Genomic DNA, 22,664 nt, shown 5'->3' on the forward strand with positions numbered 1-22,664 from the left:
ATAAACTTATTCCAGCGGCGCCATTTCTCAATTTCGAGAACCACAACAGCTAACTTAGATCTGATTACACAAAAAAAAGTCGTGTGATTTAGTTGGCACGCCGTTTTCAAGTTATTCCGGCGGCACCATGAATATCGAGAACTACAGCTCCTATCTTAGATTTGATTGCACCCAGAAAATGTCGTAAATTAGTCAATTCTAGTCGGAAAATTTTAGACTTAGTCGCCCTAAAGTTCAAAAACTCGACCATGATGGTCACGCTGGAATACGGCACGCATTCCATCTGGGATTCCAAAACAAATTCTTCGTTTTCTACTTGTTGCTTTTTCCTAGTATTTATTATCTTTTCATATGCAGGCTTGAATATGGTTTGAACATAAAAAGATGTACTCGTGGCTCACAACACGTAATTAGTCTTCGTTCCGCAGCAATTTAAATTGTATCTAAGTGTAGTCTTGACCTGGCTATTCTTTAGGATGTCCTCAATTTATATAATAAAAATAAAAATCATTTGTATATAACAAAACTCAATTTATTAAATAACTAGCTATAGCTACGTATATACAATTCTACCAAGTATTTGGTATCGATAATATAATGTACCACATTTCGCCACGACAAAACGACCATGTTTAACAAATATTTTTTTACAAGTGGTACGTTCAATAAATATATTTTTACAGGAGGTACGTCCAACAAACACACTTGTACAGGAAGTCCGTTCAACAAATACACTTATACAGAAGGTATCTCCAACAAATGTAAGATAACAATTTGATCTTCTCTAATTCTTTAACACAAAAATATTGGACTGTTCTTCAAATGTTTTATAGGTGGGGCAATACATGGAATGGGCGCTCCAACGCTTTGTTTCTAAAAAAACACCTATAATATTTCTTTATTATATTTGATTTCCAAGGTTTTCACTGTCAAACGAAAATATAAATTCACAGTTTTTTTTTCCTGTTTCGTATCAAAAGTCACTGCAATATTTAACTTTTATCAAGTTTTCTAACGATGCCGGGCGGCGGTGACGTAAGCACTTTCCTCGATAGCCTGGCCTGGCCTGAGACGGGATCGCGGCCGAAGTACTTGACTTGGATCTCGGAGCCCACGTCCAAGCCCAACACTGATGGGTGCTGGATCTGTTGATTATTAATTAGAGCAAAAGTGATTAATGCCCTGTGTATAGTCATTTGCAATACGTAATACAGTTCATTATGCTATACAAAAATTGGCTTCCATACCATTCCCCGTCAATATAATTGAGTCTTCATCAATAAATGCCTATTTATTCTAGCTAATAAGGACAAAGCAAAGAGCTTGGTGTCAATTTGTAATTACTTTCTTTCATTCTGGCCTTCAACGTTACTGTTGCTTAGTATGAAATATTCTGTATTGCATATTAAAAATTGCAGTGATAACACAGAAAGTATAACAGAGTGACCTAATGTACAACAGGCGGCCTTTTTGCTAAGTAGGAATTTCTTCCAGGCAACCTTCAGATAGAAAGGACAATGGTAAACTCCCATATAGATTTTTGTTGACATAATTTGAATGCTGCTAAAAAATGCTAATGTTTATGAAAAAGATGTGAAAATATAGAGTTGAAATTCCTGAACAAATGTTCTGAGGAATTAAAAATATTCCAGTTTGAAGTTTTGGAGGTTATGTGTTACGTGATTGAATAAAATAAATAAACTACAGAAGTCTTAAACAGAGTTAACAGAAGTTGAATGGTGCCGGGGGATTGTGACGTGACGAATGTTCAGAAGAAATTATTTTGTATACTGGTATGGTCAAAAGGCATGGAAGTTAAGCCATAAAAAATAACTTGAGTTAATTAATAACATACCACAGACTATTGCACTGTTAACTCGAAAACAAATTATTTTTTGTGAAACGTGCCATCTATCCCTGATTTTGGAAACTTTTTGTTAGTTTTTTCCAATGTCTCGCGTGGCGTTTTGGAGAAGAAATTATCGACTTTATTTTTTGTAATTGCTTTATTAGCTTATTACAAATCGGTCGAATCAGTACATTTGATATTACATGAACTAAATACCATATCTATACGTATGTACTGAAATTACTTTTTTGGCGACTAGATGTCGCTCACCGTTAAGAAACTGATAGTTGTAGATATCAGTCCATTTACATATTAATTAGTCATTAGAGTTTCTTTTAAATATGATTTTATTTCCAGACTTGTATAGGCCGCTATTATAATTTGAGAAACGTAATGAATATATTTTATTCAAACTTGTAATTAAGACATTTAAAGACGCTAACGAATTATTTTAAGAGATTTTTTAAGAGCTGAAAAGGGGGCAGCAACAAATATCTTCCAATATAGATCCTGTCATAATACAAACTTACCTTTCTATGATCAAGTTGGCTATTATGTACGAGCGCAGGCGCCATTCCGCTGTACAAAGTGACAAGTACTCCGATATCTTTAACTTCGACTATTTTGGCTTTATATATAGCACCAAATTCCAAATCCGGTGTCCGTTCGGCCGACAGCCATGTTTGTATGCGAGCTTGTGCCTCGTCCATTGCCGCTTGAGACGGCGCGAATATGCTGTATCTTGTTTCGTCTATTGGCGTTACCTGTATAAAAATTAATTCGTAATTATGATATATTAATTTTTTTATATTCAGTTATTTTTTATTTTTTATTCCACTAGTTTGTTATAATTATTAATACAAAGATCGAATACTTAAAAAAAAAAAACAGTGAATAGCAACATCTCTAGTCGGGGCTAGTAGCTGTAAAGAAATCGAAGTGGGTGACGAAATACTTTCATAGATTTGTTATAGATGGCGCTACGGCTAAAAAGTCATTGAAAAACAACAACGAGCACATAGAAAAATTCGTGAGGTCCGCTGGTTCGTGGCTTAGTTGGCATAGCTTCTGGCACGGTTTGATAAAAGACGTCGTTTTGAATCCGGCCGGATCGAAGGAATTTTTTCTAAGTGAGTTAATAATTATAACGAATTAAGACATAGTTAATTATAAGAGACGAGCAGAGTGATTTGAGGGTAATTAGAACGATAGGAAGCGTCATGCCAGGCCCTATACTCTCGTACTCTGTCCGACATCTGTCCGAAACAATTTTTTTTATAATATCAAGTGAAAATTACTGTCAACTGTAGTCTCAAATTAGTGAATTATAACTGTCTCTGTAGTCAAACGGTTACCATGCTGGTCTGCCACGCAGAGACAGTAGCGGTAGAGCTCGTTGTGAAAGTTCGTCCAGTGAACTACTGCCACTTTATATAGAAATTTGAAAGATTTGAAAACTCAAATATTTGCAATTTAAAGCTCTAAGGCACTGCGACTGCCATGGACCGGCGTGTTTTTACCATCATAAAAAAAAAAGAAATTATCGACTGTGAACTGGCAATCGATACTATCTCAATTTCGACAGCTTTACAGGAAGAAAAAAAAAAATTGTTTGCGTCAATTATATAGCATCTGGTTTATTAAATAAAAATACGTAGTTTTTAAATATTTTTATTACACATGTGTACATGTACACTACGTATTTTTATTTACAGGTGGTATATAAATGATTTTTTCTTGTTGTTGGTTGCCAGTTCACAGTCGTTATGTTTAATTTCTTACCTGCACACCGGTCTCAACGTACAATTTCTTGAGATTGATGCCTCCTAGGCCGACAAGTTTGGATCGTTTGTGTGCCTCTACTTCCATCTGTTGGATAACTGGCATGTTTTCTTTTCTACCTTGTCTGAAATAATAATACAGTGCTACAGTCATAGTTATACTCACAGAACAATAAATACAGTAGTAGTGTTTAGTTTGCGTGGTACGTGTGCCAACAGTTTGCGGAGTTCCGCAAACTTCAAGCTTTTACCGCCATTTTCGCTTTGTACTTTATGAAAGAAAACGTACGTTAAAAAAAGACTTATTATTATTTCACTACTTTGAAGTGGAAAAATGATAGTAGCACTTGTAATATTATCTATGGTGGTGTTTTGTATCATCATTAAGTCTTATTTTATTGAATTGTAATAAATTTTAAATTTTCTGTTTGCGTAATTTAAATTTTGTTATAAAAAACGAAAGTAATCCTTACATCGCTACAATACGCTAGCTTCTTTTTTGGAGTACTATGTAAACATCTCGAATTCGTTGTCGTACACCTATTAACCGTAATGGCAGCACATTGATTGAAATTTCAATATAAAATCAAAATGTAATATTTCCAATACTAGGTATGGACAGCTCTGAACTTATGAGTCTATTATAATAATAATGAATTATGCAAACAGACAAAAGAAAAACTCATACAGCCAACTGCCTAGAGTTGGTAATTGCGAAGAGAATTAAAAATATCCACCTGTACTGTTTACTTTAACAAAAAAGAAAAAGCGGCAAAATAAACTAAAGTGCTTTATTATTCCTGATTTATTCAGTCTTTTTTATATTTTCGTCGCGAAAATGAGTTCTAGTGAGAAAAGCGTTAACGAAAATACAGTAGTATACTCCGCCTAATTTAAAACAAGAGGCAATATCCGTGAAATGTCCTCACATTGTTTGAGAAAAGCACTATACATGACTCGACGGGAACGGGGATTGCTTGACTCGTATTAATACAATGTTTTTCATTTATACTTTAATACCGCACGGATTTTTTCGCCAACCTAATATTTACATTTACCTAATATTAACATACCTCGGTTTATCTATACACTGGTTCATAATATCGATAATTCGACTCTTCGCGTCACAAGCTTTCTGCACGGATTCCATGACGACCTTCAGGGGCAGCCCACCAACTTTGATATCGGCCTGAAGCGCCGTTACACCTTTTTTCGTGCCAGCTACTTTGAAGTCCATATCACCCATGTAGTCTTCTATGCCCTGTGGAGTGTTGAAATTTTATTTTAATAGACCATTCACTTTCACTTCAATCATAGTGGAATGCAAATGGGCCAATCACATAAAAAATTAAGAAAATTGAAATGGATCTATATTGACTTACAATTATATGGACGTCGGGTCCGCGCTAAAAAGTGTCCGCACTTGTAAGGCGCTAAATTCGTATACAGAGCGCCAAACTCCGCTTTAGTCTTCATTTGTTCTACTGACAGCGCGATACTGCGATGACATTACAATTTAAATTTCGAATAGGTTGACTTGGGACATTTTTTTCGTGGTTTTTGTATTAGACCCGTCGTCCATTTATTTGTAAGTCAATGTGGATCTATTATGGTTTCAATCGTAATGACATGCAATAGGAAAGTCAAATTGATCGTTCATTTTAATCTTAGTGAAAAGCAGTATGAATCCCAATCGACACCCACATGGTTTGAATCACAATGGAATGCATTAAATGTTTCAAACGGACCAATCACAGCCAAATTAAGAAAATTCATATGGGCAATTTACATGGTTTCAATCACAATAAGAGACCGTAGGAAATTCAAATAGACCATTCACTTAGAATTCACAGTGAAATGCAGTATGAATGCTAATGGACCAATCACATGGTTTGAATCACAATGGAATGCATTAAAAGTTTCAAACGGACCAATAACAGAGGAATGAAGTAATTAATTCAAACGAAACATTCTCAGGGATTTAGGAAATTGAAAATGTTTCAATCACGCGGACTTGTAATGTCTTTATCATTGACTTACAAATAAATGGACGACGGGTCAAATACAAAAACCACGAAAAAAATGTCCCAAGTCAACCTATTTAAACGTAGTGACATGTAAAGTAATATGAAAAAGCTTTTAAATTGTAATGTCATCGCAGTACTGTCTAATTTTGCTTGCTTCGCTGTCAGTCGAACAAACGAAGACTAAAGCGTGAATGACGCTCTGTATACGATTTTAACGCCCTATAAGGTCGGACACTTTTTAGCGCGGACCCGACGTCCATATAATTGTAAGTCAATGTCTTTGTCGAATTTTTAGTATTATTGTTACAGTAGCAAATGTCAATACTGTTTACATCTTTAGAGTAAATTCTTAGTATCAAAATATGTTGCTGACTAATTTTATAAGATTTTGAGGCGTATAAGCGTAAGTTCGTTCTACAGAGCGATGGTGTAGAGAGATTATCATATACCGGGCTTTAGATATTTCTAACAGAGATTGCGTTTGTCAGTTATTATTAAATAGTTATTTTCAAACTGAATCTTAACTATTCAATAACGACTTTAATACGTTCACAGTTCATGACTCCACCTAGAGTCGCAAATTGGCTTCAACCGTAAGTCCACGCATATCTATGGACTCGCAATTACATACTACGTCAATGTCAAATATTTTGTATGGACTTGATTTTTTAATTTGTGACGCGCAGCCATTGACACTGACACGCACACGCATATATTGTTTCTTGTTCAAATTCAAAATTGTTTATTAATAACGCACACAATAATAAAAATTTATTAAAGACTACATGGGTCCATAGTGTTACTACATTACAACAAACCCCTACAACAATGTTAGTAATAATTTTACATAATAATAATACAATAATAAAATAAACTAATTAAATAATATACAATATTAAGGTTTATAACAGCTGTAAGGCACTGTCCGGTCCATCAGCTAATATCCTAAGTTTGCTGTTGGGGTTCTCCAGCATTCTGCGTCTCACTGAAACTCTTTTTTTGCGCATTGCTGCATAAAAACAGGCAGTATGAGCATCCGCAAATATACAAGATGCACTGCAGTACCTAGGCAACCCTAACAGCATCCTAAACATGTCGTTATAAAGGACGCGACAGTAAAACTATAGACAGTATGATTTGAACAAGGTAACTTTTACTTCGTCTGTACAATGCGAAAACTGCGAGCCAGCATATTCCCTCGGGCCGCCAAGGCCTTACGCTCCCTATGCAAGTCAGGATCATCTTTTAGCTCCGAATTTACTATGTGACTCAGGTACCTGAGGTTTATTTTGAAATATGATCGTTTTTTTTAAATGATGTTAAGTTCTTAACACACCTAGAAGGAGCGAACCAGGTGATCTGTAACACAAGTCCCCAACCTTGTACAGACTCATTAGGCAACTTGTTAATATACATGAAATGTAACTATTTACAGATCTTTCCAAGAGAAATAAAGCATTTTGAACTGTATTGATTTGGATACACAAATGTCACACAGATTCCGGTGCACTTACAGGGTTCGTTTCGGCCTTTATATGGGGGCTGTGAACGTGTTAAGACGCAAGTAATTTATAATTTTCGTATAAATTTAGGAATGAGAAGTCGATTTTGGATATTTTGTAAATAATTCTGTGTATAGATAGGGCATCAAGTGACTCACTAACAAATCAGTAAGGATCCTGTAGTCCTCCATATTGCCGTTGTTATCATGCCGCGAGACAAGGCCAATGGCCACTCCGGCCGCCGGAGCTGACAGAGGGACACCTGCGTCCATGAGAGCCAAGGACCCTCCGCAGACGGATGCCATGGAGCTCGACCCTGGGGACCAAAATCATCATTATCAAGTGCGTGCTTGATTGTATGATATGTTAATCGCATGCCTGCCTATTCTGAACTGAGTTCTACGTTTGACCGGCAGAGAATGACTAATGGCATAATAGAATAAATAAATAATAAAATAAGGCGCCTAAACAGCAGAGTTACCTTAGGCCAACCTTTGAGAAAAGTGTAAATAAAGGAAAAGTGACTTTTTTTTAATATCCAAGTGATGGCATGAACAAGTCATGCGCCTGTTGGTAAACTACACGCCTGTTCATAACAGTTGCCACTCAGAGCTTTAAATCGCAAAGATCTGAGGGGCACTGCCACTGCACCCGTCACCCTGAGACATAACGATTGTAAACTGGCAATCGGTACTATCTCAATTTTGACAACTTTACAGGATGAAGAAAAAAATTGTTTGCGTCATTTATATAGCATCTGGTTTATTAAATAACAAATAAGTCGTTTTTAAATATTTTAGTGCGCATGTATGTATACACACTACGTATTTTTATTTAATAAACTAGATGCTCTATAAATAATTTTTTCTTCATCCTGTAAAGTTGTCAAAATCGAGAAAGTACTGGTTGCCAGTTCACAGTCGACAAGTTGACAAGTCCCAAGTGCCCGTAATTTCACCAACACCACTTACATTTTAAAACCGGAACACAGTAATGCTTATATTACTGTTTAGCGGCAGAAATAGGCAACGTGACAGTACTTATCTGGACGAACTTTTACAAGGAGCTATTGCTAGTAAGCCGTGCTCACCATTGGACTCCAGTACTTCTGCGGTAAGCCGTACGGTGTAGGGCTGGTGCGGCACGACGGGCAGCAGGCCCCTCTCGGCCAGGGCCCCGTGGCCCGCCTCCCGCCGCCCCGGCGCCCCCGCGCGGCCCACCTCGCCCGTCGCGAACTGCGGGAACTCGTAGTGCAGGAAGAAGCTCTTCTCTTTTATGCCACTGGGGAATACGTGCCGTACCGTTGGTGACAAAAGGATGTGCTCTTCGTCATTGGGGACAAAGGGACATGTATTTGTTTTATGTACTTGGGGACAAAGAGGCTATATATTCTTGTAAATATTTGAGGAAAGGTTACGTTTAGATCACAGGCTCTCAAACTTTTTGGCTTTTAGGCAAGGTAAAAAAATTTCAACGCCCACCATTATGAAAAATGATAGAAAACACGTATTTTTTATATTAACTTAACACAAAAATCACAAGGAAAAAAATTATACATTTGTAGCGCATAGCAACCCCTCCAGGGTCTTCAGCACCCACATGGGCGTTTGGGACCACTTTGGGAAACTATGGTCTAGATTATATCGTCGGAAAAGAGACTTAAGATTTTTGGGGCAAATGGGACATGTGAGATTCTTGTAGATCGTTCGGAAAATGTAGATTCTTGATAAGATTGGGGGAAAAGAAACGTCCTGATTACGTACTTGGGGAAACTGAGACACAAAATCTATGGGGCAGATGGGACACATAGATTCTTGTGGATCACTGGGGAAAAATGTCTGGTGTATTATATAATTATACATTTAATATATAATAAGTAGCCGTTACGTAATTCGGCTTAGTTACATTGTTCCAAGATTATTCTTTAACATACTAATAGTCCTGCACTAGGGAAACCCTGTATCGCGGGTGTCATGGACACACAGATTACACCCAAACACGAACAAATTCTCGCGACCCGGGAATCGGGTCCAGGATCTATGCGTGGCTGACTAGCATGGTAACCACGAAAGCAGCAGGAAATAAAAGTTACTTTTATATGTCACCATTTTGTGGGCTCTACAGTAACGCCATTTCAAATCTTATTATTCTATAACCTTCTTATTATTTTTTTACCTATAGGGAGCGGCTCGAAAAGTTCTAGATATCTTTACTCCAGACTAGACGTAAAATACAAGATATTCTTCATTTGCATAAACTAATACATAATAATTTGATTTCCCCTAATCTTTTAGCCCATATTAACTTTAATATTAAGCCAAATCCCCGTCACCATAAAACATTTGTACTGCATGTATATAAAAATAGTACTTCTTTTTAGCATCAGAATCTGGAGGTCTCATTGATGTTTTTGGCAACAACATCTACAGATTTCGTAACAATATTCAGAAACACTTCGCCTCGTCTCCTCATTAGTCATCATTGGTATTTATATTTCCACTACTTTTTAAGCTTTTATATATTATTTGATTTTTATCCATATACACATGTTTAAGAAACTTTTACTTACTTTTTAATAGTAATGTTTACGAGCTGAATGATCATGCTGTATGTACATATGTTAGGTTTACATCCTAGATTAAAACCATAAATTGTAACATTTATTGGAGTACCATTGAATGTAAACTGTTTTGTGCATAAAATAAATAAATAAATAAAAATATAATTTTCATTTGTTTTTTGGCAACACCTCTGTTGTAATTTTCATTAAAAGTGCCGATTAAGAGCTTCTAGCTTCCTTTTTTGAACAATCAAGGAAATGACGCAAATTACAATCAATGATTTGTCCTAACCTTGTAAGCATAGTAAGTGTGTCCATCTTGAGCGCGCTGTCGGGTGAGTCGAAGGCCACTGTGCATAGGACCTGCGTTTGACCGCGCTGGAACAATGCACTCCCGTGTAGGGGTTCATACAGAGACACCTGAAACAAAAACTAGAAATAAACAACACGGGCGTAAAATTGGTTTACATGGAAACCAAACACATAAAGAAGCTCTAATGGCTGACCTACTGCCTCTCAAGAACAGGCCGTGTGTTGGATTCCAGGCTTGCACCTCTTGAGTTTCCCAGAAAATTATGTGCAAAATTGGATTGGAAATTTACCATGAGCTTTTCGGTGAAGAATGTTTCGCCATCATGATATTCAATTATTTTTTGTGAAATCACTCCACTAGTTTGTTATAATTATGAGTACAAAGACCGAACACTCCTTCCATCGATCCGACCGGTTATTATTAGTCGAATCGAGAATCCTAGTCGAGTCCAATCGAGATATTAGTAAAAAATATACATTTCTAGCTGTCACTATCAAAATCGAAACAAGTAAGTTTTATTGTCTAATTTTTATAGTACTAGAAAATGGCAACACCAGTACCCTTTACTGTAAGTGTAGTATGTGAGCGTAGTTTAACGGTAAGCCCATGTTGCATGTAATGTTGCTTTTTAATAACCATTACCTATCTTTGATTTCAATCCAAGCAAACTAAAACGGTTTTTCACATTACATAATGTAATATGGCAAAAAAGAATGTGGTTACGTCTAGATTGTTGGGGAAAAAGACATGTAGATTATTTTACACCAATGGAGAAAAGAAACACGTGAATTCTTTTATACCAATGGGGAAAAAGGGACATGTAGATTATTTTATACCAATGGGGAAAAAGAGACGTCGCTAAGCTAAAATTGGTAGAGTTTTGGCAGGTATAAATGATTATTACCTGACAACTGATCTTCCTAAGGTCATCCAAATGCCGTCCATCACATCGTATATCATTTTCAAAGATCATATCACGAAATATTTGTCTGAGATGCGATGAGAAGCAATCTTGTAGCTGGGTGAGGTCTGCTTCGGTGTCTCTAAGTTGGTTCAAAACAGTCTGACGCAATTCTGAGATTGCCAGGTCGCGTGACAGCTTGTCGTGGGAGTGGTCACTGGAAAACGCGAAAATTGTCTCGTTTAATTCAAGTCGTACTTGCTGTCGATTACAAGTGGTTACAGGTTTATATTATAAATCGACCCCTCCTACGTAAAGTATCGTATGTTGAAATTAACAAGTTTACAGGGGAGCGTTTTAAAGTTTTCAATTCACTGAAATGAGTCTAATTTTAAAATAAATTGTGGTTGTTCATCTAACCGACGAATCTGGGATTTTATAATACTCTATGTGAGAACGAGCTTTACCGAATAAAACTGAGAAATGCTAAAGTCACGTGTTATGTTTAACTTTAAAGCGCTCCCCTGTAAACTTGGCAATTTCGACATACGATACTTTACGTAGGAGGGGTCGAAATATAGGTTTAACTGCCTCCGTGGCCGAACGGTCACCATGATGGTCGGCCATGCAGAGGTCCCGGGTTCGATCCCCAGGCCAAGAGAAATATTTGTATGGCTTACTTTTATTTCTTTCGTGGTTTGGGTGTAATTTATGGTTGTCTATGTGTGTGTCCATGGCATCGAGTATATAACCAGAAATAGAGACGAAAATTATTTCCCAATCCGGATGGATTGGGAAATAATTTTCGCCAGCCATCCATCCCTGGCAACTCATCAGGCAAATGGGCCTTATATCACTTTTAAATATCAACTCTCGTTTGCGCTAAAATCACAAATTAGAAAGCTGAAATAGCACATCGCCAACAACTGACCTGTGTGTACGTCTCCGTGTATTCCAAAAATATTCTGTATTTATTATAATAAAGATAATATCTCTAACTATGGGGCTGTTCCATTCGGTGGTGTGGGAAAAACAGCAAAACATCTAACTACAAAACAAACGGAACAAACAAACAGGTAATGAAATATTAAATATGTAATTTTTCAATTTTCGTCCATTATAGGAAAGCTCAAGTTGAACTGGTCAATTTGAAGTGAAACAATCGGCGACATCCATTGACTTACAAATAAATGGACGACGGGTCTAATACAAAACCACGAAAAAAATGTCCCAAGTCAACCTATTTAAACGTAGTGACATGTAAAGGAATATGAAAAAGCTAAAACGTTGAATTTAAATTGAAATGTCATCGCAGTACTGTCTAATTTTGCTTGCTCCGCTGTCAGTCGAACAAACGAAGACGAAAGCGTGAATGACGCTCTGTATACGATTTTAACGCTCCATATGTTCGGACACTTTTTAGCGCGAACCCGACGTCCATATAATTGTAAGTCAATGGCGACATCCGTCAATCTGGTCATATACTCGATGGTTACAAATAATCATAGTGTGTACGTGATTCGCAATCTTGCCGCGAACGGAACGCGTGCTTCTTCTTTGTGCTTACGTCCTTTATAGCTTACATATTTCTTAAAAAAAAATACTCTAAATTGCTCTCCTGTAATATTTTCCAAATGCATGTTAGACGTTTTACCATTCCAGCATCGATATAATATTCTCAAGTCCCGGAGACTAAGGAGTCCCATCCCCAATAGTGGGGTTGGAATAAAGGGTTGATGATGATATAATATCAGAATCGTAACTCGGTTAATATGAGTTATTTTGAAAAGGTTTTCAAATGTGGCAGTCGATCCAAATCTGTTAGAGCGTTAGGGCACTACGACCGATTCGTACCAATTCCGAATCCGAGAAATGACTGTCCGAAATGTCATAGGGATTATTCTATCTCTAGGTGTACAAGCGATATTCGTATTTTCGAATCGGATACACTGTGCAAATGCGCAGTGTTTATTGGTATCCTGTAAAACAGTGACAAACCTTAGAATCTCCCTGATCTTCATAGTAGAAAGTGTCTTGATAGATGCCACGATAGACTGGTCGAGCGGCGGCTGTGTCTCGTATTCACGTTTGGTTTTGCCATGCTCTTTTTGTAGCTTCTCTATGCCGCGGACTACGTTTTGGGCTTCTTTGGTTCCTTAAAAATGGTAAATTATAACGGTATAGTCTCTATTTGGTAATTGAAAATGAAATTATAGACGTCGAAAATTCCAAAATTATACGACACAACGAGATGAGTACGGGAAAGGACATTTTGGAGGTATTTTTTATTAAATCAACGTACCTATCGAACATAAAAAAACCTTTAGTATGACATCTAAACTATCAAATAAAATTAAATGTGTATTTCAAGTAAGACATTGGTCAAAACCATTTTTGATACGCCGTTGTTCTACTATTTCCCATAATGCGGCGTCCGCGCGGCGTTTAGTATGTTTGCTACGAGATAACTATACGCGATTTTGTGAACCGATTTTATAATTTTTTTTGTTGGAAAAAGGGTACTTCAGTATTGGTGGTTTAAATTTGAAAGGAAATATTCCAACACTAAGGGAGGCAAACTAGGGGATAAATCCACCAACTTTTGAGGTCGATTTATTTATAAAAAAGTTTATCGAGTTCTTAGGTTTTCGCGATTGTTACACATAGGAAATGAAACAATTTTTCCGGATTTAAATCGCGTATTTCGTGGTCACGTAAAAGTCAACCGTGACCATGGCACCTGTAAAGGGCCCGAAACGTCGGTTTGTTTGAAAAAACAAATATACGCGATTTTTTAATTATAATTATAATTATTAATACAAAGATCCTTAGAAAAAAAAAATCCTTAGATCCGGCCGGATTAGTTGGTATAGCGTTTGGCACGGTATTGTAGAAGACGTCGGTTCGAATCCGGCCGGATCGAAATCTGAGTGTTCGATCTATGTATTAATAATTATAACAAACCAGTGGTGTAATTTCACTTAAAAAATAATTGAATATCCATTCAAGAAAAATATATAAATTAATTATTTTTATTAAAAGGTAAAATTGTACAAATGTATCAAAAGTACTATAAGACTTGTTTTAAAATAAAATCAGAGGGACAGTTATTATAAAATAAATAAATATTAGACAATATCATACACATTGCTACGATCCCAAAGTAAGTAACTATATACAGGTACAGACACCCAGATCATACACAAAAGTTAGTTTTCAACATTAACTCGGACGGTGATCGAACCTGGAAACTCAGAAATGGCAACACCATGAAAACCGGTGTGTAAGCCACTTGACCACGGGTGTCGTCGTAATAAAAATAAATAAATAAATAGACTATGCATTTCACATTATGTGCAAAACAAAGTGTATTAAATAACTAAGAAATCTGTCATAGTCAAGGTAACTTACATTCGTACCTAGTTTGATGGCCTTAAGCAGGTCCTGTTGCAGGATATCGTTGGCGCTGCCTTCCAGCATCACCACCAGGTTGCTCCTCGTCGCTGCTACCACAAGGTTTAGATTTGACTTTTCCAGGTCTTTGCGAGTGGGGTTTATGATTATTTCGTTGTCTATTTGGCCTAATCTGCAAGCAAGAATAAGTTAGAAATTAGCAGCCATTGAGGTAAGGGAAAGCAATGTAAATAAATAACAGCGAGACATATTTGTGAGGAAATTATTTTGTGTGCGTAATGACTACTTATTCAACTTTGCTTCATTTTTTTGTAATATAAAGTGACGGGAGTAACAAGTCGTGCGTCTGGTGGTGAGCTACACGCTTGTCCATAACAGTTGCAGACACAGATCTCCAAATCTCAAAGGTCTGACGGGCACTGCCACTGCGCCCGTCATCCTGAGACAAGTTGAAAAGTCCTGCAATTTTATCAGCACCGTCACCATTCAGAGCCTAAAACGCAGCAATGCCCACATTTGACTTTACTACAGTACTTACCTGGATAAACTCTTTCACAAGGAGGTCTATTGCTACAAAGAGCAAGGCCGCAGGTCCAGCCACTCCAGGTCCACTAAGTTCTAAAACTCACCTCACAGCACCCACGGGCCCATTCCATGGTACATCAGAAACAGCTAACGCAGCACTGGCAGCATTTATAGCGATAGTTTCAGGCGGATTTGTAGCATCGACTGCCAGAGTGTTGCACACAATTTGAGTATCAAAATTATAGTTTAGAGGAAAAAGTGGGCGTACTGAGCGGTCAATCAGACGAGATATTAGGATTTCACGTTCCGTCGGACCTGGAAATACAATTGTGGGTTTCAGATAACTTTTCTGAATTTTTAATGAAATAATAATAATGTCATTATTACATTAAAAACGTAGGGAGAAATTGAAATCTCTGGAAGAGGCCGATGGCTTAGGGCGGGCTGAAGGTACTGTAGAATAGGCTGTATGTATTGTATTTAGAACTGTCTGAAGAATAAATACAGGTTTGTATTTAGAATTATTTAAAGAGCATCGTGGTAAATGAACATCGCGGTTGTTCTGGAGAAATCTTCAAATTGAATACAAGTGGTAAAGTTTTATTTATGATTATTTTCCTTGTTTCTAATTGAAAAGTACCTCTCGCTACGCTAACCCACGACTACGACCCTTACAGTACCGAGTCAACAAATTTGATTAATAATAAATAAGTAACATATAATAAGTACGCATGTCATACAATGTATCTGTGTTAGATAAGTTAGTATGTAAGTTATCAGCAATAAAGGCTATAAACAAATAAATAAATAATAATGTGCCAGATAACCACACCAATTGGCTGGTCTTAAACTAAGGACTGAGGAGGTCAGGCGCACCCAGACTGAACCAATTAAGAAAAGTTCATTTCCCAAATTAATCCTATCCGAAATAGAAAACAGGATCTCACAGACCATATAATCGTTTCTTTCTTCCGTGCGGGATCTCCTTATCCAGTGCTCACAGTGCAAACTATTAGACCACTGAGGTCATCAAGTAGTTGTTTAGTGAATTAAGAACAAATATTGGAAGCAAATATTTATTATTAATGAGCCTGAAACGCTGGTTTATATGGAAAAAACAAATATGTATGTGACAATGCTTTTTTATTGTCATTCCACCTTTTTTTTATAAAAAGGAATACTGCTCTGTGGCTTTTCTTGATGTTCAACAAGCTTTCGATCGTGTCTGGCACAAGGGACTCTTGCACAAAATTAAAATATTACTCCCTCACTCATTCTTTCCTCTGACAGAATGTTCCAAGTAAAACTTCGAGACGCGCGGGTCCTTTCTCTTCAGCTGCTGTGCGGGAGTGTCCCAAGGTCCTGTGCTTGGCCCGGTGCTGTACAACATCTTTACTAGTGACCTACCCCAAATTTCAAATGTAGCAGAGGCAACCTACGCCGATGATGCCGCGTTCCTAGCCTGTAATCGCCATCCCAATGAGGCAGGCAGAATTTTGCAACTCCAACTTAATGCCGCCAATGCATGGATAAACAAATGGCGCATAAAAATGAGGTAAATCGGTCAGCTTAGGTCCTGACACTCTACCACAAGTCTCTTGCGCCAAATATTTGGGACTCAATTTGTCGTAGGATGACTTGGAGTGAACATATAAAAAACAAAAAAACTAAGATGTAAATTTCTCTGATCAGTAAATTTGTCTGCATTCTTAAAACAGAAGAACTATATGTAGCAAGATGTTATAGCATTGCCGTTTTTAATAGGTCATGGTTCACATAACAATTGTCTCCTGAGCTCCAGTATGGCCAAATACCTATAAACCCAACAGGATGCGAAGATTCCTAAAGGAGCATGACTTAGTATGTAGATATAGCCTGTAACAGGAATGCATACTTGGTACTTGGTGCAACGGGCCGGCGTCCACTCAACGACAAGGCGCCTATTTTGCGTGTGGTGGGTGCAGGGTCCTACTCGTACCACTCAAGCTCTTTCAGGAACCTCAGCTAGGTTGCTGAAGATTTCGGGGACCGACCTTGGCACTCCAAGATAGTTTGCCCTGTAGTTTGGCCAAGCCGGAGCACTGTAGCATAGCACATGCATGCATACTCCTTACTTTGCTTATAACTTCTTTTTATTACCCAATATTCATTTACAGCTGTATCAATGTTATTGGTTATAAAAATTATTACCCAGCAAGCAAATAGGCAATGTGAAATAGACGTGTAATAGTACCTAATTCTCTCCTTAAAAAGTTAGTTGGAATTCTTCCAGCAGCAGCTGCTTTCTGTCTATAATCAACTACCAAAGGTAGAAATGAAGCACTATTCTGCTTTGCTCTCGAAACAACAGTGGCTAGCACACTCGAGTTTCCGAGAGTCGCCACACAGGAACCATCGGCGAACCGTGCAAACCTTCCTGATGACAACTTTAGGGAAGTTAATCTGAAAGACACAGAAACCATATTTATAACAGCTATAGATAGTGTGTATTAATTATGATTGTATTAAACAATTTTTTTTTTATCTAAATGACATATATTTGGTTTTTCAAAGAAACTTAACCATAATAAACATTAAATCAAAATAAATAGATTTTATTGTAAACAAAGTATCACAATTTTGAAGTAATGCAGGCGTATCTACACAGCTAATTCTCTAGTAACCTTTGGGTTAAGGGGAGGTGAACCCCATAAAACCCCCCTGATTGGGGAGTTACGTAACCTCCCCTTCCTGAGTAATACCTTGAGAATGTAAATTTCATACAAAAATGCACAGAGAAGGGGGGTAAAAATGTGGGAACGAGAGGTAAGGCCATATCCGTCCAATTTATTTGTATACAGAAAGACTTGCCCATTCTATGAAGAAAGAACCGCCTCAACATCTAAATGTCTTCGGTGCATTCCTAACCTACGAAACCTATCACCCAAAGTTTATTTTCCAATAATTTACATTCTTAAAAGTATGAATATCTTTAAGTTAATATTTTAGGATTAGACTATTACGTATGTAGCCTATTAACCATTTTAATTTAAACTCTCAACTCGACTGCTGGTAATGTATATTTAAGCCCCTAAAAATATAATCCTCAAGGCCTTTTGACCTCCATTTCACCTGATGGACAGTGACAATCCCTTTCGGGACGGTCTAATACGATTGTGCGGGTCGCAAAATCGAATTTCTCTCATTAATTTTACGTCTGTATTGGACGGGCCCCGTGCCACACGATTATGCGAGAGCCAGGCCTTAAACTCTTGCGAAAATATCTCGCGTACGTCAGTCAGCCAACAGTTTCGGATACGTTCAGTTTGGCGGAAAATTGTGACTCCAGATTTGGCGACTGTAAGTATCATTTTCTACATATTTTTATGAATACATATGATAAACAGTAAGTGTTTTGAACACACGTACACAGATAAATAAATAAAAAAGAGTTGTGTGGCGGCGTTTCAAACTTTTCCCACACAATTGTATCAATCTGGGCCATGCGTTACTTTTCGCGTCTATTAAAACTAACTTCATCGCTGTATTTTTCATAGTTATTCAACAATGGTAGAAATTTTAATATTATTAGAAATTTATTTTGAAACAGTATGTGTTTCAGGAGACGATAGTGATGATGACGAAGAAGAGGATGTCCACCTGCATCCTAATGAAGTCATGGATGATGCTACCTTCTCTTTTTCAGCCTCCGAAGAAGACAGCGAAAATGACAACATTCCTTTGAGCGAACCCAAATGGACGAAGCAGGCTTATAATAGCAAACCCGTACTACAAGAGGCGTTCGTCCTTCAGGAGATGTTCTAACGCATGCAAAATATCAATTGATGATTGATGATGATCAGCGGCGTTTGCGTGCAGACGACCCTTTTGATTACATTGTATAAGTTGTTTTTATTGACTCTTACAGTTGTGTTATAGCATTAAGTGGAAGTAATAACATTTAAGTGGATTTTACAATGGATTTTTAGTGTAAATCAGTTTAAATTTAAAGGTAGTGACTTTTTTTCAACCCACACATACGGTTTGTACTTCTGAACCGAATCTGGTCCATCTCCTGCTTCAGTCAGGAGAATAATAAGGGGCTCATCTCCTTGTAGACCAACTGATTTTGAATGGGACAACTTTGATGTGAATGTAGAGGTTATGGATGAGGCTGCTGACCAATCCTTAGGAGCAAAGAGAGGAGTCAAGAATTGATGACGAAGAAGGTTTCATTAGGGTCACTGGAAGTAAGCGTAGAAATGTGCGTCGATCGTGTTCTAAAATTCCATAAATGGCACAAACGAATGTGATATTTCTGTTAGCAGCAAGGATATCCTTCCTAAGCAATTAGGATTGGCAAAGATTTTGAGCAACGGTCATATACTTGGAGTTCTTAAAGTGACATACAAGAATATAATATAAATATAAATGCTTGATTAAATTCAAAACAATTGGTGATGCAGAGGTATTTTTGAATTCAGCGATAAGAGCATCCATGGCAGAGACATATATATAGATAGACGCCGCTAGTACATACAGCAATTTGTATTAAAGATAGATGAGAGGCGCTCAAACAAATTTCGTACAAAATAGTACGAGCCAAATGAGGGTAAAAAATTTTCAAGATTGCGGACTTAAAATGGCGGCCCGAAATAAAAGTGCCCCGATCCGACTGAAATTTGACATCCGATCGTGTATGGAGGCTCATAGTATGTATCTGCGAACAAAATTTGGATTCCGCCATTTTCCAAGGTGGCCGCCGTACAAGTGAATTTTTGGTATTTTGACCAGCATTTTTCTCCCAGAAGAAGAGCGGGTGTATAAGAGTGATGTATGCGAATAATGGTTGGGTGGATTTGTTGAGTATCAGAAAGTACCAAAAACTTCGAAATGTGCTCCGCATCAGGTAGGAACCCAGCTGCCCGGCCAAAGTATACGTTTTAACCCCAAGGTCTCGAAACATATGTTGCTCCACACCCTGGGCAGTTCCTACCAGGAATAAAAAAAAAATTAAAATTTGCAAAACAAATAAGCCGCTATATAAATTTTGTGGGACTATATCTCCGTAATTACTAGAGATAGGTAAATAATGTTCAGACTAATCTCCGAGAGGACGATAGGAGCCAATCGGCTGTCAAATTTATTTTTTCAAAATGGAAAATTCAATATGGCGGCCAAAAAAAATTACCGATCGTGCTGAAATTTGGCACGTGGCTGTGTATAACGCCCTATAATAGGAAATTGTGTCTGTGGTTTTTCGATTTCGTCATTTTCCAACATGGCCACCATACATTTTCCACTGTCCAACATCATTGTTCTCCTAGAACGAATCGAGGTGTTTTAAATAAATGTACAAGGATTGTATTTGACTAGGAATGTTGAATACCAGAAACATCCAAAACATTCAATAAGTAGTCTGCATCAGGTAGGACACCAGCTGCCTGACCAAAGCGTCGGAGGTAAACAAATAGGTATCAGCTCAAACATGTAGATATTTATGGAACATTTTATCAGATTGAAGATGTAGAATTAACTTAAAAGGTGAGAAAGAACCCTACACCAGACACATTCATAGGGGACTTGCTCAGGGAGATCCTATTTCTCCTTTGCTATTTAATATAGCCACCATGGACATTGGAAATACTATTACAAAATGTCAGTATTTCTCAATATGCACATGATTTTGTATTGTATAAGACAGTAGAGAAAGTTAATTTATTAGATGCAGTTGATAAACTGAAGTCTGCTATTACAGCCATAGTGGCTGTATTAGAGAGTATTGGGCTGTGTACTTCAGAATCTAAATCCAATGTATGTATATTTACAAAATCTAGAAAAGAAATCAACTTTAATATTAATATTCACGGTCAAACACTAAAGAATGTTAAAAAGTTTGAATATTTAGGATTGTAGTTCGACTCTTCGATGCGGTGGAGTGCTCATGTAAAATACATTTGTGAAAAAACTTACAAACTTTTAAACAGTTGATGTCCTTGCAAAATCAGCTGCTGAAAATGGTACTGTACTCGATTGTAAGCCTTATGCCACCGAGATTATTCCACTAAATAAGAAAAGAACCTTAGAAAAATGGGAATATCATTTCGGAGAACAGTCAGTGGACAAAGGCTTTGAAATATGGTACAGAACTATTCAGAGTAATCCAGTGGGTACCCTGGTTTTATTCTGTCAATATAGCAAGGAAATATCTTGTATCGGCTTCTAGACTGCGTTCTGGTCACATTCCTACTAATAAATCTTTTCATATGATGGGTTTTAAATCATCCCCATTGTGCAGTACTTGCAATAAAATAGAGGATTTTTATCATGTATTGGTGGAATGTAATCGTACCGTAACCCTGAGAGGTACAATATTTGGGAATGTGCAATTATGCAATGGACAAATTAATTGTTGGCTCAGAGAGCCTGTATGTATTGGCGCACTAAACTTGTACAAGTTTTTGAACATGGCCTTTGAGTAGGGAACCCAGTATTTTGACAAAGTCACTCAAGGTGGGTAAACCCTCAATAAAAAAATAGATAATAAAAAAAAGATTTATTTTGTCGATGTCGATTTATTTTGTAAGAAGAAATATTTGAGTTTTTTTCAATAAATTATTTTATTTTTATAAATAAAATGATTATTTTAAATAGACTACTTTGATTATAAATTATCAAAATGAATGGTTAGGCCCACACTAAATTGTTTATGGGTAATGACTGGCCCAACCCGATACCATCGTGGCACTCACAATTGTACTTAGGAAATGAAGGGCCCAGAATAATACAATTGTTGGTATGTAGTTTTTCCAAGGTGGCGTCGGAAAATTGGAAACGCTTAAAATCTGCAACCCCGAATTACCTATATAGTACATACTCAGATCTAATAAATTTTGGAGCCCATCTGAAAGAGCTATGAGGTCGACGATGAAGTATGCACACCTAAATAATACGTATTCACACTCGCCTTGAAAAGGCCAAGTTATAGTGTTCAGGGAATAAGCCTGCAGGGAGGGCATTTCACTCCTTAGTCGTACTCCACAATATAAATGTAGAAGAGTTAAGGCTTTGTTCGAATTCTTGGAATACCCACAACATAGGGGTGGAACCCCAGCCTACGTCTAGTCCCCGGTAGTTCTGGTTATGTATTTAACTTACATTTATCGGTACCCCATTCAAGATAACCTGTACAAGAATATAACCTTAAACTTACCCATTTGAGAAAGGCACTTCTAATTCAGCAACATTGTGTTGTGTTGAAAATAATCTACAGTAGTAACGATATTTTGATCGCATTCTGGACATAACAACACGGTTTTTGTAAAGCATTTTGATTTGATTTAGATATTTTGGATATCGTACAAGGGTCAGTAAAGGGCATTAAGCTTTCGTTTAGTTATTTGTAATGATGAGTTATTAAATGGAAAAATGCACGATGTACAATTATCTGGAAATGTAAGTTCCTTGAAAACACTAATTTTGTTTGAATGTAAATATTACAGTAATAAAAATTAAATTCGCGGTATTCCCAGAATCTTATTTTTAAAAGAAAAAAAAAGACGTTTGACATGACATTGCCATATAAATTATTTTGGAAGAAACTCATGCATTGCGTTCGTTTCTTACATTTCTCACTTCACCTTGTAATGATGATTGGTGGGTGAGTGATATTTTTCGCGTCGCGTAGGAAAAAAAACATTATTTATTATTTATTCGAGCTTTGTGTCAAAAAAACAACAATAACACTACTTTCAGTAATTAAAAGCTATCAAGAAGATTGTGTACTTTTTATTTACTAGGTTACTACAAAAAA

General features: G+C 37.0%; 1 protein-coding gene across 1 annotated transcript; it reads right to left on the reverse strand.

Moving 5' to 3' along the window:
* Positions 1 to 621: 621 nt before the first annotated feature.
* On the reverse strand, positions 622 to 22,226 carry LOC113239928 (polyribonucleotide nucleotidyltransferase 1, mitochondrial). Its single transcript, XM_026477088.1, has 13 exons — positions 22,065 to 22,226; positions 17,106 to 17,314; positions 14,977 to 15,187; positions 14,353 to 14,519; positions 12,932 to 13,088; positions 10,937 to 11,150; positions 10,012 to 10,139; positions 8,250 to 8,440; positions 7,318 to 7,475; positions 4,704 to 4,891; positions 3,632 to 3,755; positions 2,380 to 2,613; positions 622 to 1,145 (listed from the first exon to the last, which is right to left on the reverse strand). The coding sequence occupies exons 1-13, from the start codon at positions 22,178 to 22,180 to the stop codon at positions 993 to 995; spliced, it is 2,250 nt and encodes a 749-aa protein (XP_026332873.1). The 5' UTR covers positions 22,181 to 22,226; the 3' UTR covers positions 622 to 992.
* Between the last annotated feature and the right edge of the window lie 438 nt (positions 22,227 to 22,664).

Source organism: Hyposmocoma kahamanoa, unplaced genomic scaffold, assembly GCF_003589595.1.
Source record: "Hyposmocoma kahamanoa isolate Upper Pololo Valley unplaced genomic scaffold, ASM358959v1 117, whole genome shotgun sequence".
In the NCBI taxonomy this organism is placed as follows: domain Eukaryota; kingdom Metazoa; phylum Arthropoda; class Insecta; order Lepidoptera; family Cosmopterigidae; genus Hyposmocoma; species Hyposmocoma kahamanoa.